The sequence below is a fragment of the Pelmatolapia mariae genome, linkage group LG2 (genome assembly GCF_036321145.2).
Source record: "Pelmatolapia mariae isolate MD_Pm_ZW linkage group LG2, Pm_UMD_F_2, whole genome shotgun sequence".
NCBI lineage: Eukaryota > Metazoa > Chordata > Actinopteri > Cichliformes > Cichlidae > Pelmatolapia > Pelmatolapia mariae.
In genome coordinates this window covers 12,139,132-12,165,341 of record NC_086228.1, presented here as the reverse complement: position 1 = coordinate 12,165,341, position 26,210 = coordinate 12,139,132, and the positions used below count along the sequence as shown (strand labels likewise).

General features: G+C 40.5%; 2 protein-coding genes across 3 annotated transcripts in view; both read right to left on the bottom strand.

The window, feature by feature from the left end:
* nfkb1 (nuclear factor of kappa light polypeptide gene enhancer in B-cells 1) overlaps positions 1 to 7,146 on the bottom strand; it is a 30,810-nt gene extending 23,664 nt beyond the window's left edge. The window contains exons 1-3 of one of the 2 annotated variants that reach the window (XM_063493034.1): positions 6,935 to 7,146; positions 3,647 to 3,693; positions 2,058 to 2,151 (exon numbers count right to left, since the gene is read on the bottom strand). In XM_063493034.1, the coding sequence (XP_063349104.1) occupies positions 2,058 to 2,151; positions 3,647 to 3,685 (133 nt within the window). In that variant the 5' untranslated portion in view covers positions 3,686 to 3,693; positions 6,935 to 7,146. The remainder of the gene's footprint in view (positions 1 to 2,057; positions 2,152 to 3,646; positions 3,694 to 6,934) is intronic. The other variant, XM_063493042.1, reaches the window with a different exon arrangement.
* Positions 7,147 to 15,262: 8,116 nt separating this feature from the next.
* The window catches only part of LOC134635610 (diacylglycerol kinase theta), a 29,466-nt gene continuing 18,518 nt past the window's right edge, over positions 15,263 to 26,210 (bottom strand). The window contains exons 12-23 of the mRNA XM_063485008.1: positions 25,752 to 25,813; positions 24,045 to 24,195; positions 23,784 to 23,822; positions 22,443 to 22,558; positions 22,064 to 22,215; positions 20,681 to 20,829; positions 20,375 to 20,553; positions 19,393 to 19,493; positions 19,075 to 19,221; positions 18,870 to 18,981; positions 18,638 to 18,790; positions 15,263 to 16,330 (exon numbers count right to left, since the gene is read on the bottom strand). Coding sequence (XP_063341078.1) covers positions 16,232 to 16,330; positions 18,638 to 18,790; positions 18,870 to 18,981; positions 19,075 to 19,221; positions 19,393 to 19,493; positions 20,375 to 20,553; positions 20,681 to 20,829; positions 22,064 to 22,215; positions 22,443 to 22,558; positions 23,784 to 23,822; positions 24,045 to 24,195; positions 25,752 to 25,813 — 1,460 coding nt within the window. The 3' untranslated portion in view covers positions 15,263 to 16,231. The remainder of the gene's footprint in view (positions 16,331 to 18,637; positions 18,791 to 18,869; positions 18,982 to 19,074; positions 19,222 to 19,392; positions 19,494 to 20,374; positions 20,554 to 20,680; positions 20,830 to 22,063; positions 22,216 to 22,442; positions 22,559 to 23,783; positions 23,823 to 24,044; positions 24,196 to 25,751; positions 25,814 to 26,210) is intronic.

Below are 26,210 nucleotides of genomic sequence, written 5' to 3'. Positions count from 1 at the left end.
TGAGGGGAACTCCCTTCCACAGTTTGAGGTTTCCACGGTTTAATAACCAAAGATTATTACAACTATGTCATTATTACTGATAAGTAGACCGTAAAGAGTGTTCAACCAGCATTTCAGTTTGAGCTCCTTTTTAACCTCAAACTTTTGTGATGTGCAATAAGAAATGTTTTGTGTGAGGTCATCACCTGTTGTGGCGTCTCATTTTTTTCTAAACTCTCTTTTCAGAAATGTTTTATGTTTTTTTCTGTTGTATTTTTTGAAATGGCATCAGTTTTTCTTAAAACATGCATCTGATAAGTAGGAGAATGTAAAACATCTTCCCTGAAATCTCTTGTCTCATTTGTTATCAACATCCTGTAAAACGGCTTTCAAGAAATCTGTACGCGACAGTGTTTCGAGTGTCTGCGCTTCGAATGAAATTTCGTGCCACCTGAAATGTCTTTTGCGGTGATCCTTTCCTGAATTGTCATTTGTAAAACTCGTAACGCGGCCGTCTTGCGCAATGTTGATTTTCTAAAACGTTGTTTCGCGCTGTGTTTTGTGAAATGAGATTTAAACGTCATCTTTCATTCAATTTTGTTTGATGACACATTTTCTAAAATGTCACGTTATGTTTAATGTCTTTTGCGACATATTGTGTTTCATGTCAGGTTTCCCGTCATGTGAGATTCTGTTTAATGTCGGTGAAATGTTGTCTCACATGAAATATGAACTGTGAAATGTCGAGCTTTGAAAAACCTCGTTGCGTTTCCTCTGCCATCCATATGTGCAGGAGAGACCGGTTGTATTTTTCCATACGTTAAAAGAAGAAATGCTGTAATCGCCGCTTTCTGTGTACCACTGTAGCCACATGTAAATGTACATGTAAATGTAAAGAGGAGCCAGTTTCCCCGTGTGACCTACACCTCTGTCTCTACTCAGAGAAACGATGTGTTGATATTAAAGGGAAGTGAGAGCTGAGCTGCCGTCCCACAGCCACCACAGAGGACACGTCATGAAACTCCTCTTTCACTTTACCTTCATTTTTCCCCCTCAACAGAAATTCACTTTTGCAAAAAGAAAGTGGAGTTTCGGAAGTTTTTCCTCCTCAGCAGCATCTGTTCAACCTGTGTGTGGTTTTAATGTTTCTTTCACACATGTTATAGAGCCTTCAGCTTCTGTCTGAACAAAGGCTTCATTCATGCCGTAACGGTCCATATAAAGCCCTCATTGTCTGACATAACAGTCCAAGTCAAAGTCCATTTGTCTGACTTTTCCTGGAACTTTAAACCAAATCACACAGCCACTATTTATGAAATTTATTGTTGGGGTTTTTTGGGTAAATAGATTTTTTTACAGGGAATACCAGTGCCATAAGTCTTAGTGGGTCCCTTTTTGAGTATTACCTAAACAAGAAGAATGTTTAGGTATGTTTGGTATGAAGAATGTTTAGGTATTACCTAAACAACAATGATACGTGTGGATATAACGACCACAGTCAACCAAACGACGAGTGTCAGGAAGCAAACACTGCAACAGGAAAAGAACTAAACTGCTTTTCAATCAGGCTCGAGTATGTAAAGTATGAGCTCAACACAATTACACAAATGGGGCAGCAGATACTTCACCTCCACCTGTATGTTTTTTATTTCATGCCAACCACACAGTAATAATAACCTCAGGAGGGCGGAGTGAGTGAGACCAAAGGAAACCATCTGAAAACAAAAGACCTGACAGCTTTTGTTGGGACGGCAGGAGAGACAGGCGTGATGGTTGCACGGCATTGTGGTATTTTTATGCACGAAGATTAAGCCGTCATCTCAAAATGAGAAGTTTAAGAGATGATTAATGCCACCCATGGCTGCTCTTTTTTTTTCTTCAGAAATTATACTATTGTTCAGAAACAAAGGGGAAATCCAGATAAAAACAACACAACACATTCAAAGTAAATAAACTCTGAAAGTACAGAGGTCAAATCAAACCAACAGGAAAGTACTACATGACGTCTTATTGTTGGACCAGCAGTCTGAAACCCAAAGACATCCACTTTAAAGAGAAGCTGACGGTGTGGGACACACCTGCAGGACTCTCACCTGTCCGCAGAGACGTCGTTTGAGGCATCGCAAAATGTGAAAACTCCCATGACGGGTCCATCATGATGTTATCGAACATCTGCAGTAGACACAAAAACACGAAGTCTGACTTTAGACTTAGCTAAACACAGGAAGACATTATTATTATTTAGTTTTTGTTCTTCACATGTGTGCAGCTTGAGTGATGTTAACTGCAATAATTCATGTTATACCAAAGAAACAACAGTTCATTAACAAGAACAGGAGAGTTATTAACAGCAGCTCGGACCAGAGCACCACATCAGTGCTTCTCAGGGTTCAAGCAGAAGAGATACCCCAGCATGGTCTGTTCAAAGAGACTGCATGAATCGGTGCCACAAAGGAACCACGACCAAGGAAAAAGATCAATAAGAAGGACGAGAAGAAGAAGACAAAGAAGGAAAAGAAAGGACTGACATAGATCAGGAATATACAAGCAAATCAAGAAGAAGAGACAGATCAAGACGAGGAAGAACAGGTATAAGACCACGAGGAAGACAAAGACCGACAAGTAGAAGATGAAGCTGTTCAAGAAGATTAAGGCCAAGAAGAAAAAGAAGAAAAGGGTGACGATGTAGACGAACATCAAGAAGAAGATCACGCAGATGAAGAATATAATCAATAAGAGCTATACGAAGACCAAGAAATACAAGGAAGATGAAGCTGGAGAGGAGGAAGGAGTTGAAGATGACAACCAGGAAGGTAAAGATCAGAAGAAGATCAGAGGAGAACCCACAGAAACAGTAATGATCAAAAAAAGCTAAAGAACAACTGAAAAGTGCTGCGTGGAAAATGTTCCAAAGAAATGAGTTACTGTAATCACATTACATTTGTGTCTAACACAGTAATAGAAAGTATTACTGCACTAGACTCGATGATCAGTACAGGTAATCAAACAACAAAGCTGCTGGCCAATCACGTTCTTCAATAATCTGCATGATGTTGGACAGAAGTGACTCAAAGAGCCTTTTTATGGCTCCGTTCATGAGGAAGAAGGAACAAAAATAGCAGCACAATTTCCTAATGTTGAGGATCGATATTGATACTGTCTCATTTACGTGCACACATGTGAGCACTTCCCACTTTAATACCGCATTTCTAAAAAGGTTGTGATACCTTGATACTGGTGTAGATCCAAGTATTTCAAAGGGTTTAAAAAGGGGGGAGATTTTCTCCTTCAGAGCAGAAATATGGGCTGTTATTTGTCAGCCTGCAGAAACTGTGACATCTCCCACTGGTTATTAAAGTCATGTTTTTGGAGCCTGCTGCTTTTTTCGTCATCATTTTGTCAACGACATCCTAAAACAGCCCTTGCTTTGTCTCCCTTTCTGACTACAAAAGGAGCATAATTTACCAAATCATCATCATATTGGGTCAAACACGACTTATAATTAGTGACTGAGACTATAAATGCATCAGGAAACTGTTTACTGAGGTCACAGAGGTAAGATTTTCCGCAGACCTCTGTACTCTCTGACTTCTCTTTATACCCAGAATAGTCGGCCCCATGCTGGACATTATAAAAAAAATGGAGGCTGAGCCCCAGTTGAGTTTACCTGGTTAGGAGTGTGTAGGTAGTGGTCGTCTCCGGCCATGGTGGCGTCTGCAAAAGGTCGAGCAACATGTCAGTTAAACCCACGGAATGACATCAGCGATTATTATGAGTAAGAGACCAGAATGACGAAAGTGCTCTGTTCATTCTAATTATTTTATGTTTTCTGCTCATCACAACACATTTAATTATAACTGAGGCTTTTTATTTGCACTCCTCTACACAACCGTCTTCACCTTGAATTAGAATTCTATATGAGTAAAATTACTTACTCCCTAAATACTCTACTTTCTATTACAACTACTTCATTCACAACTTTCTTTTTTCAAAGCGACCATTAAAAACGATCAACTGCAGAACTGCAACGATTAATGGTTAATCTCTTATTTTAGCAACAGAAAATTTACTGAAAGCAACTTTATTGACGGTTTATTTGAGGGTTAAAGGCCTTTTTAGGGGTCAGCAGTTACTTTGCACATTTACTAAAGTTTTTAATTTAACCAGAAACTGCCGACAGCTTTTTCCATCCTCTCTCTCGTTACGTTTTCCCACATGTTGGGAAGCCTTTGTGCACTTGCAGTGACAGAACAGTGGCATTATAATACTATTTCTCTTCTCCTGTTTCTCTGTGTGCTCCACTCCGTGTGTGAGGAGGTGCACCCACAGTGAGACTGAGAGCAGGGACAGGAGGAGTACCAGCAGTAAAGACTCTCACACTCAGCTCAAATAAAGAATACATTTGTAAATGCATTTTTCTTTTCTTTTGTTTTGGCATATTTTATTTTAGAAAGTTAGAGAAGCAACATTAAGGCTCAGCCTGATGTTAGCGTACAGATGAATGGCGTTGAAAGTTGTGCTGGTGCATCCCTTTTTATGATGCATATAGGCCTGTAAATGGTAAACGAACTGGTTCTTAAAAACTGCATTTTATACCTGACCACTTAGAGCAGGGGTGGGCAGATGTGTCCTTAAACCAACACAGCTGAATTAAATTGCTAAATTACCTCCTCAGCATGTCTTGAAGTTCTCCAGAGGCCTGGTGATGAACTAATCATTTGATTCAGGTAAATTGACCCAGGGTGAGATCTAAAACCTGCAGGACACCGGCCCTTGAGGCGTGGAGTTGCCCACCCCTGACTTAGAGGCCTTTATAAAAGTTGCCTTTTTGTGTGTCTTATTACAGTCTTTCGACTGATATTAGAGTGAAGGCCATTTCACTTGTATGTCACCTCCTCCTTCACTTAACACCTACGCTGCTTTCACTGCAGCCCAGAAACCACACAACAGCCTGATCACACAGTAAATGGTCTTTGAAGGCATGCTGTTGGACAGGAGATGGGGTTTTTTCTGGTGTTGGTGGGAGGTATAAACCTGCTGCACAAGTTTCACCTGACAGTTTTTAGATGCTTAAACAAGCATGCAGTTGTTATTTTAACTGGAACTCAGTAGCTGTTATCATTATTTTGGAGCTGTGTGGATTAATGAGTGTCAAACTACCAGTGAATCTGTTAGAAACTCCACCTCACTTCACAATGGGGACACACCACTGACACTTTTTTGTTTGGTGTTTCAGTCATGCTAAATAAGGCTTTAATACGTCCTTTATAAGGAGTAATAAAGAGCTAATATCATCTATTTAAGCTGGTAAGCCGGCTTTGGTCCTTGCTTTTGTATTAGGGAATTTGGAAATTCTTGTACCAAAAAAGAAGAAGAAGAAGCAGAAAAGAAAAACATGGAGACAGTCCTTATTGCATTAGAATGACGAATTCAACAAATTCAAGAGCACAAACTTTGCTGAGCAAGCCCTGAAACATGCAAGCAAAAAACTAAATGTAAACAGTTGACATGACGGCAGTAAACACTCGGGCTTTAGTCCCGTTGAGAAATTTACCTGCTGACTTCTAAAAACGTGACTATGGAGGGAAATACTTCCATCTCAGTTCATCACACTGTGAGACCTCCAGCAGTAACCTGCAGAAGTAGGCCAGGTGTCTCCAGCAACTAACTTCCTCAACGATTATTGAAATTTGAGCACCTCTGAAGGTTTCCTCATTTTTGCTTTCTTACACTTGTGCACGTGTTTCTCGTGAGTTTACCTGAGTTTTCTCCTGATATTTATCAATTTTTATCCTTTTCCTCAAAAATTGGATTTGCGAAGTGCACATTTTTCTCGTGAATCTGCAGGTCTTTCATAAATTTGCCTCTTTTTTGGCCATCTTATTAAATGTTTTTTGGCTGTTGTCGTTTTTTATTGTCAGTTTATTAATTTTATACCTTGTGAACTGAGTTTTCTGTTCTCGGAATTCACTCTTTGTTTATTATATATAAAAATATATATTTAACCTTCGGTAATACACAGTTTGTAATACACAGTCGTATATATCTGATAATAACTACTGATTATTGATCGCTGACACTTGTTACCTGTCAGCAGCATCGCGCGTCCTCGTTCTCACGAGCGTGCCTGTGTGATCTACGTTAGCTCTGCGGCTAACAGCTAATTAGCTCCTCCGGGTTGTTGTTGTTGTTGTTCATGTGGCTAAAGCGGCCGTTAAAGCAGGCAGACTGTTGGCCGGCGCTTCCACAGCATCGACCTCAGTGCAGCTCGGGTCTAATCTCCGGCTTCAAGTCAAAGCGAGCCCCGTCCTCGCTAACCGCTGCTTGTCCTGGCTGCCCAGGAGCTAGCCTCGTAGGTTCCGTATGCGGAGAGCGTTACACAAAACTTCGTATTAAAATCTGCCAGTTACACCGTCCTTCGCTCTTCACTTCGGTACACCGAACATTGCGATATAAATGAATAGATACCAGAATCAGCAGACCCCAGTCATGTATTCGGCAAGTCTAAAATCCACACAGCAGTTCAGTGTAAATAAAAATATCGTTTTAATTATTTTGTCAGTTTAACCATTCTGCCCTTTGGCTACCAAAGACCAGAGCGAGTTAAACGAGATTAAAAGTTGGATTAAAGTTCTAACTTTCACTAACCCGAGGACTTGATGTTTGATTAATCGTGGCCGAATTAGGTGGTGGGTGTTACAAACACGTAATGCACTTTAACGGTGACGTGAAATATTCCCGAGGCTACTAACATTACAGAAAATAACAGTTTACCGTTTTTAACATGGAGTTTGGCCCGGGGTCCTAACAGTTACCTGGCTAATGAGGAAGTAAGCAGCAAAACAAAGCCAGCTGCCAAAGAGTTGTAACGGGTCCCACTGAAGTTGTGATTATGAATGGAAACGTGCAGCTGGCTGGTTAGTTTAGTTAGCTGGTTAGTTAACCAGGCTGTTACCTGTTTCGGTCGGTCAGGTGAAGAGTTCTCTTTGAGTGACAGTCCTCCTCAGTTCGCTTCACTTGTGCACATCACTGCGCCATGCTGAGCCACCGATCCATCCACTTTACCCGGAGTACGTCATGACGCGACACGGGCGCGTCATTACACTTTAACAACTTTAATCAATAATTTTAATCCGAGTGGGATTATAATCCAGAGGGAGCGACAGCAGTCCCGCAGGTGACACTGACTGACGATTGTCAGTTGAAATAAAGTTGACTTGATTTCCTTCCCCACTGGAAATTCCCTGTGACGTCCAGATGAGGCAGAGAGCGGGGAAAACCACGAGGTCTCACTTCGAGAAGAAAACACAGTCTGAAGAATATGAATCAGAAACAGAGTCCTCATGTTTCACCTCAGAAGAGGAACTGAGCCCAGACAAAGCAAAACGTGTTGAAATACACAGTAACAGCTCAAGTTACACACATAGGTTAGTAATAATTCAGTCCTAGATTAGAAATACCACAGTTATGCATTACAAAAGTACTCCAACTCCATACAGACGCAATAGCCTTGAGACACATGAGAAAGGTTTTGTTACAGGACAGACGGTGGTATACAAGTATAACTTCTAGGGATCTTTTGTAATAAAAACAATAATAACAGTAAAAACATTTTTTGTAAAGTTTTACATCTCAGAAATAATTGGAATTAAAATGAATTTATGTCCTTCTTCGAGCTGATTCGTCAAATATGAGCAGGGACTTCCGTCTAGATCGTCTTTAGCTATAAATGGTGTACTTAAGGAAAAGTACAAGAAAGTACCCCAGGGCCCGGTCACAGGGGCAGCAGTCTGAGCAGAGAAGCCCAGACCTGACCTCTGTAGTCACCTATCGCTCAAGTGAGGGAACGCCGAGCCGTTACCAGGTAAGCCGAGAGACATAATCTCACCAGTGTGTCCTGGACCTGTCCCAGGGCCTCAGAATCAGACACCTGAATCACCTGAGCTGGCTCTACTCTGAGTCCCTTCAAAATGGCTGAACTCCTAATCTCTAAGGGAGAGCCCAGCCAGCTTTTGGAGAAAGCCCCATTTCTCCCATCTCATTCTTCCAGTCACTACACAGAGATTGTGACCACAGGTGAAAGTAAGAACGTAAATGGGCATTACACTCAGATCTCTCTTTTGCATGACAAACCAGTACAAACCAGAGTCCACATCACAGACATCTCCCGCTCCACCCTCCTCTCACTTGTGAACAACACCCTGAGGCACTTAAAGTCCTCCACTTGGGTCTCTAACCCAGAATGGGCACTCCACCCTTTTCCTGCTGAGAACCATGCTCTTGGACTTGAAGGTGTCGATTCTCATTTGTCATGTTTCACTTCTGTCCATAAAAACTATGAACTGAATCTGTGACAACACCCGCTCGGAAGGAGTCCGACTTATTACCAGCAATGTGGTTGTACGTGGCTCATACAGGAACAGAATGGTTCATAAAAACGGGCCATACAGCTCTGACTCCTGCAGGGACATGGTCAAATGATTTGTGGCCGGTTGGACAAACGCCCAAACACCCTTCTTCTTCGAGGATAAAGAGCTGGTCCAGCCTTTCATGGCCAAGATGAAAAAAAACACCCCAGCGATGGACGAGTCGTTCCCCTCGTCCCCAAATTTGCTTCCTCGACGGAAGACATGTCAGTGGGATTGAGCAGATCCTCGAAGGCTGCCTCCCACCACCCGACTATATCCTTAGTTGAAGTCAGCAGGACCCCACCTCCAGTATACACCATTTTAGTAGAGCTCTGCTTTCCCTCCTCAGATGGTTTGCTAGCAGTTGATATGGTGGAGTAGGGCCTCCACTCTCCTACGAATGAAGCTTATTTCTACTGCATTAGAAGTACCTCAGTGTGAAGTACAAGTAGGAGTACACAAACCCTATAGGGACATATTAGCATTACCATATATATATATATATATATATATTAGTAATGACACCATAAATACTCAGGTACAAATGAACAAAACCACAGCTGGTGTAAAAAAAATTCAAAGAAACAGGTAAAGTGTACAAGCACAGTAGCAAATGGTAACATGTTTCGAAGTACAAATTAAAAGTACCACAGTGAAGAAACACAAATAAGCATATAAACACATATTTTTAAACACATGTTAGTAATAAGACTTTAGAGAGAATTCTGTAGCAAAGATGGTAAAAGTATAACTTTGAGGGCGGGAAAAAAAAAACTTATCTAGGGGCAAAATCTGAGTTGTCCTAAGTTTGATGTTCCAGAGACCACAGAAATTCAAATCAGGTTAAAAAACGCTTCAAAATAAATCAAACAAGTGCCCAGAGGTGTTCCTAAAAAGAGATAGAGTACAAGGACTTTCCTCTAGAAGAACTTTGTCTCATCACACTCATGAACACAAGCTTTGCTGTGCATTTAAAGTACACAAATTTACCACAGTGCTGGTGACACCTTATTCTGAAAAAAGTGTTAAGTAAGGCTTTTAAAATCGTAGTAAAGGTTCTGTTATAAATCATGCTTTTGAAGTTTTATTTAAATAAAAAAAACTATCAGTGTAGATTTGTAATGATACTGTGAAGGAATACTCTATTACAGGGTAACAATACCTACTAGTATTAGCAATAACACATTCAGTGTAGAAATATACTGAAACTGGTCATTTTATAAAAGGTTCATGTGTATGAGCAATACCACATTCTAGAAGTACTCAAAGTATATATTTTATTTAAGTAAAGTTACACAAATCTATCAAAATATGAGTAATGACGAATATAGAACAAGGTATAAAGTATAGTATAAAGTATGACTTATAGTATAGAATGCATTATAAGTACAAATAAACAAAGATATTGTCATTCCTACATTTAGTTTTACATAAATTGGAGTGCACGTGTATTAGTATAAATACTCTTACAGGAGATCTTTTCCAACTTTTAAACATCGTGTAGAAGTACACAAGCGAAACGACCGCAGCTTACTCGTGTTAATATACTTGCACTGTTTTCATAAACTGTGGTGCTGATTTCATGCTTGGCTTGTCATTAAAATCTTCATAATGTGGGGAGAGAAGTCAAAGTGCAGAGTGAGCAATCGTTTCCCTCGCAGGCCATCTTTGATGAGTTGTTCGCCTCCTGCCCCCTGCTGGTCAGGCAAAGCATCACCACAGCTGCCGCTCTGACACCAACACACATGAAATACAAGCGTCAACTAATGAAGCCGAAACTAAAGCGCCAAAAGTAAAACCCCCCAAAAAGAAACAAAAAAGCTGCAGTTCCTTTAATGTCCAGGAGAGGCTCCAGCAGTGAGTCAGTCCCCATAGACTCCCATGTTAAAATCTTCTTACAGCAGAAATAAACACGTTTACAGCTTGATACATAAACTGTTTTGGGGTCTGTAGATAATTTCTGCCTTCTTAACACCTGTATGAGGTGGAATGTTTTTTTATTAAGGTTTAAAGTTTGCATTATTAGAGGCGTGGCCTCCTATTTCAAAGGTGGATGGTGACATGAAAAAGCAAAAACTGATTTACAAAATGAATGCTAATGCTAATCGTCACATTTACTTTTTATAATGATTAAATGATCACATGCTTTTCTAGCTCGACTAGAATGTGTGACTAGAATGCTCCATCAGACGAGAATGGAGCATTTCTTTCCTAAAAGTCTTATTTTCAAACAAGGATTATATAAGAAATAGACATAAAACCATTTAATGGAATGTGAAACTGAATATTCATGGGTTTAGATGCAGATTTACAGGATTCAAACATTCAGTTTGGATTCAGGAGACAGACACTATCTCTACTTTTAAGATTAGGCTTCAAACTTTTCTTTTTGCTAAAGCATATAGTTAGAGCTGGGTCAGGTGACCCCGAATCCTCCCTTAATTATGGTGCAATAGGTGTAGGCTGCTGGGGATTCCCATGATGCATTGAGTGCTTCTTCTTCACTCACTATGTGTTAATAGACCTCTCTGCATTAAATGATACTTGTTATTAATCTCTGGCTTCCTTCTCACTGAGCCTGGTTCTGCTCAAAATATCTCAAAATTCAAAGATATTTTAAAATGTTAATTTCCCTGATTTTCATATTTACCTGTACCTGGAGAATCACAAATGGTCTTCTGTTGTGTTATTAATCTTTAAAGTGTGAACTCTGTGGAACAAAATCAGCAGGTTCTTATTCACAGTTTTCTTCTTCAAATATCAGACAAACCACCAAAGTTTAGTTCTTAGTCGGTCTTTAGTTTATTACAATTAGACACATAATTTAAACATTTTATATATATATATATATGTATATATATATATATGTATATATATATATATATATATATATGTATATATATATATATATATATATATATATATATATATATATATATATATATATATATATATATATATATATATATATATATATATGCTAGATCATTAGCTTTAGTTATGACAACATTCATAATAACCTGAACGTCACATCTAAGAGCATCTGTAAAACAATTAGTGCAATTTATAATTTACAGTTAAAACTTAAAAAAACAGCTTCTGTCTGCAAAAATAGACAAATCATCTATTCAGAGAGAATTACAGCAACAGAAAACTGGAGGCACATCAGCTCAGAGTGAACACACCACTGCACCAGCAGGAAACACACACGTTAAACATCAGCGCACTCAGGGCGTCGAGGCGCGACTGCCACGCCGACCTCGGCCTGGTGTCTGATACTTTGGATGCTACAACGGAGGCACGGCGGACGCAGAGAAGCAGAAAGTCAAAGCGGCGAGGTTTGGCACAACAGAACGACTCGTATGGCACGGTGCGAATTACAGCATGGCAAAAATGAATGAAGGCTTCCCCAGAAATGTGAGAAAGTGACCCAAAATCTCTGCATGCCTTTCAGCTGGGACATTCTTTAAGACCGAACAGGTGAAACAACGCCAATGAACTGTTTTTAAAGGAGACAGGGGTGTGGCCGAAGGGGGCGGTGGGGGACCAGGCCCTTCTCAAAAGTGTGTCGTCACATCCAGATAGTCACTCCCATTGTTCTCAATGCTTCGCTGTAACTGTAACTATATAGCTATATAACTATAGACCCCCCCCCCCATGGCCTCACAGTGGTTTGGTCCAATGCTATTCCATAACTCTTTACTCAAAACAAAACATGTGCGAGACATTCTTCTGCCCATCAGCAGAATGAAACATATTTATCATCAATTTTGAAAACAAGTCTTCTGGTTTTGATCTCTTTCAAACTGTGAATCCATTTTAAGGATGAATTCTGGTGTAGTTCTTTTGCAGAGAAGTTACACTTCCTGCCCACTGCGGAGACACTAAAACAGAATCAACCACCTTTAACGAAAAGTTAACACAGAGGACTGACTGACCAGAAGAACGTGGTAACACATTAAGACTGGTGGGTGTATGGAGTGTTTCAAAGGTGTGACTGCAGCAGTTTTACTCATCGTCATCAGTGAAGACGAGCTCAAACGCTGCTGTAAAAGCACAAAAACGCAGCTCTACATGGAACAAAGCTACAGTACTTCATGTAACAAACACTCTGACAGTACTTCATAAGTGTACAGTTACACAGCTACATCCTACTGCCAGTAGACACACAGCATCAAGTGTAGGAAAACACAACCTGCCTGAACGCACTTCAATCAGAGGTCGACTTGCACCTCTGTTTAAAGCCAGAAACCCTCGCTGTTGTTCATTATTAAGCCTTTTTCTGCAGCGCCTCCTGGTGTGTCCACCAGGTTCTGCAGTTTGTTTCTCTAAAATAGGTGAACCAAAATTAAATGTTGCTGTGTATGAAAGTGTCTTCCAACCCTTCATTTTCTTTTTATTACAAGCTGATGTCTGGTTCACTTGTGGACGACGAGTCTGGGAAACCAGGAAATGTGAAATTTAAAGAGTTATAAATCATAATTTGGTAGGTTTTCAACATTTACAACAACTAATTTATCTTTATATACTAACCACTAACCACATGTGATGTTATCAGAGGAGACCTATTCTGCCTATTTCCAAACTCTATACTTTAATTCTGAGACTCCAGAGGAGCTAAAAAGCCACTTCCTCTTGATTGGCCAACTTAAGGAGGCCTACCAAGGGGCAGCTAATAGAGCTTTCAGGCTGTACTTTGTAGCCATGCACGGGTTAACTGATAAAGAAAAAAAATTCAGGCATTCAAATGCTAATTTTTCCAATCACTTTTACATATGTTTAGCTGTGAGGCAGTGGCTGTTGTGACTTGGTGCTATACAAATAAAACTGACTTAAATAGAAATTCAGTATTTCAGTTTTGGAGATATTTAACAAGAATATCTAACAACACTGAAATGCAAAAACAATGCATATGAGACAGAAAAATGAAGAAACGTGTAACAGTAGAATGGTGGAAACTGGCCAAAAGAGCGACTGCAGAAAAGGGTTGAATGAAGCCATCGAGAGGTATTTCACCTTCATTAGTCAGATTTCATAAAGTTCATGTTAAGGCTTAGAAAATAAAAACATCATCCTCGAATCTCAAACCAAGCACAGAACTACTATACATATTTGATCTTCTAGCACCAAATAACATGAAAGTAAATCTATTAAGCACACGTTTGATTTTAAGTGTACAAGTTACAGCCAAAGTACAGTTATTGAATGTTTTTGAGGCTACATCAAGAGCTGGAACCTTCAGCATAGGATCTTTAGTCTATTTCAAAGTTTTGAGCTTCTTCATACTCTGGGAATGTGAACAAAGTGCCCCTTTCATTAAGTCCCTTCTGTCAGAGTCTTTAAAATGGCAAATGGAGCTCAACTTTGAGTCCTTCCTTCATGGTTAAAGAGCAGGTCTCAGCAAAAAGGGGGAGATAAAAGTTAAGGTTGGACTCTGCTGGCTCTGTTGTTTTAGGTCTGGTTTAGATTAAGTTGGGATTTTTGGATCAATTCAGCAATACAGAATTTAGATCGGATGAAGGCATCATCTACAAAGTGGTACTGAAAATGAAATAATTCGATTTATTAGATTGTTGTGCAAGGTCAACACACCTCTTACACAATATTTGAATTACTTTATACCTGACCTCATTGGTTACATTTACCACTGACCTTTTTACCTTTTCTATTTCAGTAACATTCAGACGAATTGAATTTGTTATTTCATTTGTATATGCTATCTTTATAAGCTTGCTTATTAAACCATTACCAATATAGAATCTAGGTTAGTTTAACTGAAACCCTCAATTTGACTTATAAAATAAGTAGCCTAATATTACTATTACACATAGCAAAGTTCTGTTATAGCTAGTTCCCTAGCTAATATTTTAAGCTTAATTTGCCTAGCTACATTTTTTTTCAATTTTCAGGAAATGAAAACAGAGTTTTATTTCAGTTTTTAGTTCCTGATATGGACAATGAACAAATTCAATCTTTTAATAGCTTACTTTCTTTTAAAGTAGCTAACTAGCCTGCTAAGCTAATAATTTTACTACTTTTAATTGAGAAAACTAGCTTAGCAGGAAGCTTTTTTAATGTAACAGGTCTTCTAGATAATTTCTGGCACCTGTAACTAAAATGGCACACAGTGAGTTAATTTTCTAATGACTAAAAGTTTAAGATAACTTTTATTGAGTGGTTTTGACCTCTGCATTTTAAAAACGGACTCAAATGAATCATTTTCAGGTTACAAAATATTAGTCACGTTTTTACACTAGCCAAAAGTAAAGATTAGTGCTAGCTAAGTAACCATTCACTTAGCTTGCATGTTCAAGATGTTTGTGTTTTGTTTAGCTGCAAATGAACTTAATGAACAAAAGCAAAAATCCTGTTTAATAAACATACTTTCAATGTGCCTTAATGCACACAACTGACTAAAAAAAAAACTAGCTAACAAGCTTGCACAGTTACTAACTGCTACAGGAGTGTTATTAGGCTAATTTTCGTATCTGGTACACAATTTTCAAAATTAAATTGAGTTAAAGTAATGGCCACTGTTTGGGTTGTTTCTCAGTATCTCAAATAACCAGACAGCTTGAACAAGTGCCATCACACACTTCTGTAAAATAAAAATATCAAAACAGGCTCCTGTGAGAAAAAGAAATGTTTGTTTCTTTAATGCTATCCTAACTGGATGTTCTGTAGTTCTTATAAGAAATCTGCACTTGTATGTTATACTGTAGACATATATATATATATATATATATATATATATATATATATATATATATATATATATATATATATATATATATATATACATACATATATATATACATACATACACACATATATATATAGATAGATAGATAGATAGATATTTATTCTTCTGCTGATTGAAACTAAATTATTAGGTGGCCTTTGGTATTTTTTAAAATTATTCTAAATTATCTATTTCTATGTAAGACAAGCTTTACTGCAATCTGTGTGAGCATCAAAAATAAACAGCTCTCCCTTTGCTGAACTACAACCTGCTCCAGGCTTTACTGTTCTTCTTTCCAGCTAACCCTGCTTAGCATAGCTCACCCTGATCTGACTTTAATTATGCTCAATAGTGTAAAATTTCTACACTGTGTGTAAATATTACTAAAGGATTTCATACAAGAAATCAAGAAGAAGAAGAAGAAGAAGAAGAAGAAGAAGGGTAGTGGGGCCTCCCAGGAAATTACTGCTTTCGAGAAACATTATGTAGTAACAGCTTTTAAAAAACTGCCCGTCGCTGTCTTCAGTATCCGCTTTCTTCATATTTTCTGATGACAAACAGACCAACACTGAGGTCATAATTATTCTATAGCTGCACATTATTTTTCACGACTAAAGTTATTATATAATATATCAGCTGACACTGAGTACTGCTACTTACTGCACATATACAGTCACGTCCGGACAGACACTTTAAATACTTGTCTAGATGTTTTTTGTTCCAGCGCAGAGCTTATTCATACTGAGAAATGGTCAAAATTCAACACAATTTCTTTTGCAGTCTATGCAGACATCCTGCTGTGAGTTATTTACTGTTAAGTAAAAAAGTTAGGAGTGGAATTATTAACCACGGTTACTGTGATTTCTGTAAATGGTCGGCGCCTGGACAGTAGGCATGAAATGCAATCCCAAGTGATCCATGACTTTCTCCCACTTTGCAAGACGGTAAACGTCCACGAGTCTGTGTTCCGTCTGCGGCCCGTTAGTGTCGCTGCAAAGCTACATAAGTGAATTCACAGCTGGCTGCTGGCACCAAAATGGTTACCCATGTGCAGTAGCAGGAGGCAGATAACAGGCAGGACGGCCATTATCGGGTGATCGGGTCAGTGTCCATCTCTGGAAGAAGGACTTTCCGAGTGTCCGTCCCTCATGTTAGCTGATGACTTCTTCTGCTTCTGCTTGGACTTCCTCAGCATCCGAACCTACAAACGGCAGAAGACGACAGAAGTGTAACCCTAAAAACTCCCAAACAAAGTTTTTTTCCTCACGCAAACATACTCGAGGAGCAAAAATGGCTCCAAACTAAAACACAGATCATCTACAGGTGTATACATAATATATAACAAGCTACATGTAAAGATAAACTACAGGAAATATAACTGTAAAGATCACCTTCAAAGTAAAAGTTGCTCTTTACCATAGAACTTAACATGTTACAAAAGGTTCTACTTTTACTTTGAAGACATTCCCCGTTTCCCATTCGCATCACACTTTTAATAGTTTAAGTACCACGGGGAGAGTAGTTGGCAAGTGTTTGCACACCAGCTGGCAACTTCTATGCAAACTGTAGGAGACCACATGAATTAATCATTAGCATCCATGAGGATCTGTCTGGACTTAATAGTTTAAGTTAATTTCTGCAGTTTAATTTGCAGTTTTTGCCGATTATCACAATAATCGCTGTATTTTCACAAAAAGATTGCATGTAATTGCCAACTTGACCCCATCCAATCACAGACTGATAGCAGATAAGAGATAACTCTGTCTAATTGCTGTTTCATTGCCATCTTGATGATTTCAAGATTGAAACTGACTGCGACTAGCTGCAGACCTGATCCCTGTCTTTGAAGCAACCATTTCAAAGGCGACGAGATCGTGAGTTATTTGCACGCGGTCACAATAATTTTGGTTGTGCCACAGTCTCCGGCTACAATTTCCCTGGTGTGACTGTAACACTGAGGAACAGGATGACTCCAGAAGTCACGGTTTTCAATTTCAGTTTGTGAATTTAGAAACAAAAGTCAAAGAACCAGCTGCTTTTTCTTTTGAATTAACTACGAAAGACCAAAGGGTGCATGCCTCAAACATCCTGAATAAACTAAACTACGTAGTACAACGAGAAAACTTTGTTTTCTTTCAGTAAAGAGACATCAAAGCAAAAACATTCAAACACTACGGAATGTCCCTCTCCCAGCTATTCTCGGGGATAAACCATTATTGCAGTCCCTTTTAAACAAAGTATCAAACTGCATAAAAGTACCACTGAGGATCTGGCTCAGGTTACTTAGAGACAAAATGTTTGAAAGTGATGCAAGAATACTACACTGGCCAGCATATGACACAGAATTCACCCCTGCAAAAATTGATAGTAGGTTTAAATACTGGTGCAACTTTGGCATTGCTGCATATTGGAAAATATCATCTGAAAAAGATTTAGATACCTTTCAACAAATGTCAGACAGTAACAACCTCTAGAGGGGTGACTTCTTTAGATATCTCCAATTAAGACATCACTTTAATACAGCTATTGTGTCCAAGGAGAGAAAGCCTTTAGTTCAAATTTTTTATACATCTAAAGGGAAACTAACAAAAAAAAAATCTCTATGACCTACTCAATACTACAGATAGAAAGGAAACTGTCTACCACCTACATTAAACTCAGATGGGAGAAAGAGGCGGAATAAACCTATCTGAAGAAGATTGGTCTAATATATGTAAAACCATAGCCACTACTTCAAGCTCCGATTCATGGAGAGAGTTCACTTGGAAAAATACTCGGAGCTTTTTTTTTTTAAAAATCACCCCTAAGATTAAAGAACTCCAAAGTAAAAATGCTGAACATAGTAAATGTTGGAGGTAATGTGGATATACTTCAGTAGGCCACTTCCATATTTTTTGGGAATGTCCTAAAATCTCCCCCTGCTGGACAGAAGTGGTTGAAAAAACCAAGCAGATAACTGGGTTACAGGTGGAGGGGAGCTTTAGTGTCTTTTACTTAGGCAACATACCAATTGGACTGAAGAAACAGGACAGATACCTGCTACAGCTACTACAGGCAGCCAGCAAAAAAGCTATAATACGCAAGTGGTTGAATGGGGAACCTCCAACTGTTTTGGACCGGACAGAAATAACACACGAAATTCGCGTTATGGAGCGACTAACCTCCTTGAGACTGTCCTCAGAAAAATGTGAAAAATACTGGAAGAAATGGAAATGTTTTCTTACTGAGAAATTACTCTAGAGCCTTGTGGTATTCCTTTGTATTACCTCTGGTAATAATATGTATCTGAGTTGTACATAATTTTCAACTTGTAACCTTGTGTATGTCAAACTTCTACCTAGATGGCCTAATCCCCCTTCTTCTTTTTTTTTTGTTTGGTCGGTCCTTCTTCTGTTGTCTTATGTTCAAATGTTATTTTCTATAAAAATGGAAAAAAACACTCACTAAAGTAAAAAAAAAAACAAACAAACAACACTACGGAAGCCGTGTGGGGACAAACGGAGTGTACCTTTGGTCCAGCAGCAGAGATGATGATGTGTCCCGGCGGCTGGATCCACGGTTCTCCATCCACCTGGACTGGTATCGGTTTCCTCAATGTCAGCCTGATGTAGTTCCCTTGAGCAATGCGAATCCCGGAACGGAAACCACTCTGCACCTGGCCCTGCGCACACACACGCACACAGTGTGGTAAACCCTCTGGATAAAACCAGTCTGTACTTCTTCACTCTAAACTGTCTCACCATGTGGACGACCCCTGTGACCCCAACCACCTCCAACAGGCCGTCATCGATGCTGGGTTTCTCATAGCGACTGTCGACCTCTGACCCCCAGAGATCAGCACCTGAACCCCAACTACACACAAGAAGATGAACGTGAGGTCAAGACTGTGTGTGTGTGTGTGTGTGTGTGTGTGTGTGCATGTGTGTGTGTGTGTGTGTGTGTTACCTGGGTATATTGAGGAAGATTAGCCCCTCTATGTTGGGTAATGGGACTTCCTGCCCGTCCACGTGAAGCTGCAGCTCTTTGTAGAGACTCCTGGTGTGACTGATCTTCTGCAGGCCTACCTTCACATACACACCTTTGTTATGAAACCTGTGGAAGACAGGAAGCAAAAGGGCTGATGGGAAACATGGTCTTCACTGTCAGAAACACGCACCACTAGATGTCGACTACAAAAAAATCCTAACTCTTATTCATAAAGTGTCAACTTTAATAGGAAATTACAATCGACCACAAAATTCTTGCCCTCTCATAAATTTTCACCTGCTGGTGAATTTGTCGGGTTCGTCCTCTCGAGCCAGGTGGAAGTCGAGGCTGAGCTCCGCGTCGATACCGAGACCAAAGTAGTTGTTCATCTGGACAATCTGAGGGAAAGACAGATACTTCCATGATACTTTTATCCATTTTTTTCCACCACAGCATCTGCATAAGAAACGGAAACATCCACAACCTGAGCGAAGTTAAACCAACCCTAAGTTGTGAAAACAAAAAGAACTACAGGGATACCCAGAGAACCGAGATCTCCACCGAGGCTAACATGATTTATTTCACTTTTTCTGTGAAATAAATCCCAAAATTTAACGAGTTGTTACATTTTTACTTCGAAGGGAGGTGTCCTGTCCACCTCCCTTCGAGTTCTGTGAAATTTGTGCATAATCTTGTTGTCAAACAGTCATCGACCACCACTGGGCTCCACCTTGGCAGCGGAAACTACCGTAGCTTGTGGAGTTCATAGATATCCTTAAAATTAACAAACAATTTGTTTGGGTTTATGGGTTTTTCCTAACTCGCTCTGGCATTAGCTGTGCAAAAACATCAGTGGAGTGTTTTTGGATGACATCATAGCCCCTCTACACACCAGGAGAAAATCTACCTCCCTCCAAAGTTCAGCTGATAGCTGGAACAAAGTAACATGAACAAAACTCCCAGGCAGTCCAGATCCTTTCTGTTCTGTATGAAAGGAAAGTTGTGAGCAGCTGAAACTGAATCAAATGGCAACAATAAGCTTGTCCTTCACTTCTGGCATCAGGAGAATGACCAGACTGCAGGATGTTTTCAGCTGATTGGCTTTCAGGAAGCAGTCAGTGGAACTTCTTGTTCCAGCTGTTACAGATGCATCTGAACTAACCATGACGATTGTTAGTTCATGGACTTTTGTCTGGTTGTAAAGTCTAGACCACGAACATCTTTCAGGTTTTTGGAAATTATGTTTAATTTTAATAATGATAATGCTTTTGGATCAGACCTTGGGTGGCTCCAAGAAGTCGTTGTCTTTGCCATCCTCTGAGACATCCTGGGCGTCCAGCAGGATGGTCCAGCGGTCCATCAGAACCTCATCAGCCTCATAAACCGACACTAGGATGTGGTAAGGGTCCTCACCACTGTAACCTGGACCCCACCGCAGGATACGAGCCAAGTCGTTACCTGACAGGACACAAATCAAACTCCGCTGTTTACCAGCAAGTTAAAAACTGCCAAGTGCCCAAATCGACTCAACAGGAACTCGTCTCTGTATTAGAAAACAAATAAAAGGAGCAGCGTTTGGTCTCACCTGTTCCCAGTGGTACAATGCCAATGGGCGGTTCGCGACAGGTCAGTTTGTGCCTTACAGCCTCCAGCACTCCCAGGACCCAGCCCACCGTCCCATCGCCCCCGCAGACCAGCACCCGAAACCGGGAAACCTCCCTGAATGTGTGCAGGCTGCAGAGCGAACAGTAGAGACAGTTTTACTGCGATGACCACAATTTAAAACGAGGTGAACATTTCTGACGCCGACTGAAACTTCACAAATGTCTTTAGGAGATTGGTACCCCTCCACAGACTACCTGCCCAGACTGGAACCAGCCTCACTGTTTGCTGCTGGGTTGCATCTACAATGCTTTTGTTTCAGCTTTTTGTGGCTCCGTCAGATGATTTTATGTTACTTGGCAATGGTTTTTGTGGCTCTCGTTAGCTGCTTTGTGTCTTTTTTGTGGTAATTTCTCATCTCTTTGTACTCTGTCGCATCCCCCTGCAGTCTTATATTTATTTTCAGTTTCTGCATGGCGTTGAGGTTGTTGCAACTCTTTCTAGAAAGCAGAACTAGTTCAGTTTTCTTCTGTTTCAAATTTTAAAAATTAGGTTAAAACCTAAACAATTACTAACAAACCATAACAATAACATCATAAATAAACAGGCAAACGTCATTTTGTATTACCTTTTAACTTTGATGGTGATAAATCAGGTCTGCAGCAGACTGATGGAAATGTTGCCAGGTTTGCCAGTTAGCGTCACACACTACATGTGATCCCACTGGTTTCCACCATTTCAAACCCTTAATATTATCTCAATATTTGGCTCCCAGAAGTGGTGCTAAGTTATCAGCTAATGAAAGCTAGCTGAATTAGACATGACACAGATAAACAAAAAAAACCCATCCAAATAAAATCCTAGAATTAGTTAACCTCACAGCAGGTTGGTCAGATAACTGCATTAAAAAAGCTCCAGAAGGCTCCAACAGCACAAACACTCTGTGTGGCCTTTGTTCCAGTCACAGAGGCCACGCCCCTAATAATTAAACTGTAAGCGTCAATAGAATTTAAACAGGTGAGTTACAAAACGCCCCCCCCCTGTACAGGTGTTATGAAGGGGTACATTTTGAAATTTGAAAGTTTTGTTTTTCAGTGATGGGGTGGCCCTTTGTTTGGTGCTCGAGTCTGAGTTTCTTTCATATTGAAGGACATTTGGACCTCTTCAATAATTCTTCTCTAAGTAAATTTATTGCTGGTTATGGTTCCAGTGAGGCGAAAAGTTCACCAGGAATCAGAAGAGATCTGCTAACTGCTAACCCACTGCTGTGTCTTGAGTGATGATCTGTAGTTTGTTTTATAAAACAAGTAGTGACGGTGTCGGAAAATCCTCTGCTTTCACCGAGGAGGTGTGCTGTCGTCCTCACCCGGCCAGCGGGCCTCCGTTCATGATGTCGAAGACCTGGTGAGGGTTCAGGAGCTTCCGGAAACCGTAGAGGAGCTCTCTCCCCTTCAGACCGCCACTCTTCGGGTTGACAAACACCAGCAGAGGACACACATCTTCTCCTGGTGTGTTGTGCTGAAAGGAAAACCAGATGCTGGTGAGATGTTGGGCAGAGGTAAGAGACATCTGGAAGCTGAATGGTTTTATTCAGTGTGCTTGTTTCCAGAGATTTTCCTGGAGCTCTTTAAGCACCGCAGCCTCATTACATCTGCTCGGTTCAGTAAGAAGACACCAAAACTCCTCGTGCTAAGAGTGTGTTCGCAGAGCCTGAGTGTAATGAGGCGTATTTGAACAACAGTTACCGTGATCGCCGGAATAACCAGCGAGGTGAGCGTCTTGTTGTTGATGGAAGTATCTTTAGCCAGCATGTAGATCCTCTCCGCTTCAGCGAAACACGAGATCTGCAACACCACCGCACCTGGACACACACACACACACACACACACACACACACACACACACACACACACACACACACACACACACACACAGAGGAAAAATCTCAGTTTGATGTCTTCTCTTGTTTTTTATTAAATACGGCCTACAGGGGGCAGTTCTGCTTATTGCCAGCTCCAAATTTTTATACTTGGACTTATTACTTACTCAAGCGGCTAACTCAGACCCTCAGTTTATCTCAAACCAGCTGCTGCCAACTTTCTTCTAAGACAGCCGTATGCCGACAACCTTATGGGTTTAAACAGCAGGGGGGTGGAGCTTGTAGGTCTGAGATGACCATATTAGGAATATCACCTCTTTGTGATGTCATATAGAGCCAATGGTACAAAAAGCCAACTGAAACCAAGTGTTTAGAGCATATTAAGGCTGAGCTGTGGGATCTGAACGCACTGAGCTCATTATTAGAAACTCTGACTGTGTTAAATATGAACATGCATCACTGAGACAGGAAACCAGGTGTGATCAGAAAGAATTTGCTCTTAAATAATACAAAGTCAGGGTTTTGAGGTTCATCGGGCCAGCAGTGTGACCGTCAGCGTTATCATCATTTCTTTAAATATTTGTCCCCCAGGGTCGCACAGCGAACACAGACTTCTGACGGAGACAACCGAAGGAAACGACGCCAATGGTGCCACCACTCAACGCAGTGTTCAACGCACCGCACCCTACCTGCTCAGCAGGTTTACCTCACTGCGCCATTGAGCACAGAGAAAAATACAGCTGAAGAGTCACCATTTCAACAAACCACAGGAGATCAGCTGCACCTGAAGATGACCTTGAAAAAGAGATTTTAGATTTTTATGGAAAACTCCCAGAACTTTCTGATCACACCTCATAAGTGAGCGTCAATGAGTCAGGAAGACCATTTAACTGATCTGGACAGCAGCGCATTTCAGACAGAGTCCTGTCCTTTTTAGAAACCTGTATTTATCCGTCTCTGTCCATCAGGCGACGCTCGAGTCCTGCTTCCAACTCTCACCATGTTTAGCTTGCAGTTCACAGATTTCTTCTGACATAAATTCAGTAAGATGTGTTCAAATTTATTTACCCATAAGGACACAAGAAGTCCTCGTGGGACAGAACCAGTGTGAAAACTACAGAAGGTGATCTGAGCAGGAGGAGGCCAGGAAAGACTACATGTGTCCTTAAAACTGCCCAGCAGGCTGCTTTCACGACGGACGACTCACCTTGATTGAGATAGAAATTGCTGATGGTGACCAGGTGACCTGCAGAGAGGAAGAGGAGGACAGGTGAGTCAGAGGGGCAGAATTAAACCTGAAATTAACAGTTAAGGGGGAAATGAGCCTGAACATAAAACTTCAGTTTGAATAAAAACAGGACAGAGCTTCACTTTTTAACTTCATCACACGTATTAATCACGTTTGGTTCACATCCAACCACTAGAGGGCGCCGCAGGAGGAAAGCATGCGTTTTTTAAAGCGACTCACTCTTGATGGCGAGGTGTTCCTCGATCAGCTGCGTGTACTTTTCTGTGGTGAGCAGGGGGGGCAGCCCTCCAATCAGCAGCTCCACCCGCACCGCCCGGTTCTTGTTCTCCACGATGTAGAACCGAGTCTGGTTCATCTGCCGCAGAGACACCTGCACACAGCGCGACGCCACATCACCACGTCAGGGCGCGTCCACCATCTTTTTATTCTGCACTATGGTTACAATCTAACTGAGGCACAACGCAGGAATGACCACAAAGTTCACTGAATTAGAGGCAAGCGGTTAGGATGCAGACCACGAGTCCCCGACCTTTACCTGCCCGTCATCTCTACGCTTCCCCTCCCTCTCCCTCTCGATGGTCACAAAAACAGAAAACATGCAGACAAAATAAAAGATAATGTAAACACCTGCAGATGAATTTTGCAAACTAAATAATGAGCTGCTCCACAGTGGAGTGGTTAACACGTTTGTCTAACACATGGAAACGTCTGACAGCGAGAGGAGACTGAAATCCCTTCGATGACTGCAGATCCTAACCATGCACAGCAGGAGACGCCGAAAGAAGCAGAATCAGCTAACTGATACTGGCGGCTTTGCCACAGAGAAAACAAAGAGTGTCACCCTCTGCAGAAACCATTATTTTTATACTTTAAAAATATTTATATCTGCAGCTCGGATATCCAGCTTAGCAGACTTGCATACCTGCAACTAAAATAATAATAATAATAATAATAATAATAATAATAATAATAATGATAATGATGCAAAAAAAAAAGTGGCGTTTATTTTAGTGACACGTGTCAGAGTTACTACAGTAACTAAAATTAAACCGCGGACTAAAGCTGGGTGTTAAAAGCGTATAATCAAAATAAATAAGAGAAGTGAAACGATGCTGTGTACCAACAACACCGAGGTCAGTGTGGCTAAATCTGTCGAGCATCAGCAGGCTGCGGTGCACTTCTTCCTCATGCTGTGTTTGAGCTGTAAACGCTCATAAACACTTCTTTTCTTTGTTCTTATGAAACATACTTCAAGAGGTTTGTGGTGAGCGTAGCAAACATTATGTAGGAGCTGGTAACAGATAATAAATACTGATTTGTAAATAACAGGACAATAAACAGAACTTTTTATACAATATTATACTGCAGAATACTTTTAACTATGCAGCTCTTTCTCTTTTTGTTGACAGTACTCACTCCACCATAAACACAATCAACAATGGCATTAAGAAACGTAGCTTTAGAAAGCTCTAAATATTGCTGTTACCACTGTGACCTTCACATCAATCTACTGACCTTGTAGGAGAGGTCAGAGGCCAAATTATGTTGGACGAGACCTTCTATATGTTGAATCATGTTTTCTAAGTCAGTTTTCCACCAATTAATCATGAAGTTAAAGACCTCGGTGGATGTAAGCCAAGCTTTAATGGACCGCCAACACGAGAACACTCTGCACTCTCACAGAGTTTTATCAGAATTCATTCAAAAAATGTTTGTGCTATCATGTTTACAGACAGAATGACACGCAGGCGCTACCAAAACCTTAACCTAACTTGGTGAATATAATCTAATATATTCATATAATCTGACCTCAGACACATGGCTAGTCACTAATCTTTGGATGTGCAAAAGGCAACAATTAAATGCATCACTTATTCTCAGCGCTGGCATTTATGAAAGTTCATGAAATCTTGTTTGTCCTCTTACCTTCCTGATCTCCTGCAGTTTGTCCCGAAGCTTTTCCTGAGGAGTCAGCGCCTGTCTCTGCACTGGACGACAGAGACAGAAAGGTCACGACCTTCTTCGGTATCACACAGAGCTTCTGCAGAGCATGGCAAGACTCCACGCTCTGCTCTAAGGTCCAAGTTCATGGTTTTAGAAGCGCTGAAGAAGGTGCTTAATGTTTAAATGAAGAGAACGACAGCGGCTTGTACTGTGTGCAGTTCAGGTGTGGGTTAAGTATTCAAAACACTAAACTGAGCTGAAAATATTCATGGGCCAGAAGCAGCTCAACGCTGACCACGAACCACTTCAAAAATGGATCTACACCAACAAAGAAAACCACTGTGACGTGTTCTAGAGACCTAATGTATTTCATTGTGATCTTGCATGTTCACTGAGAACATGGCTGAAATTTGAAATTGGCCGAGCGTCTGTCAAAAAAAA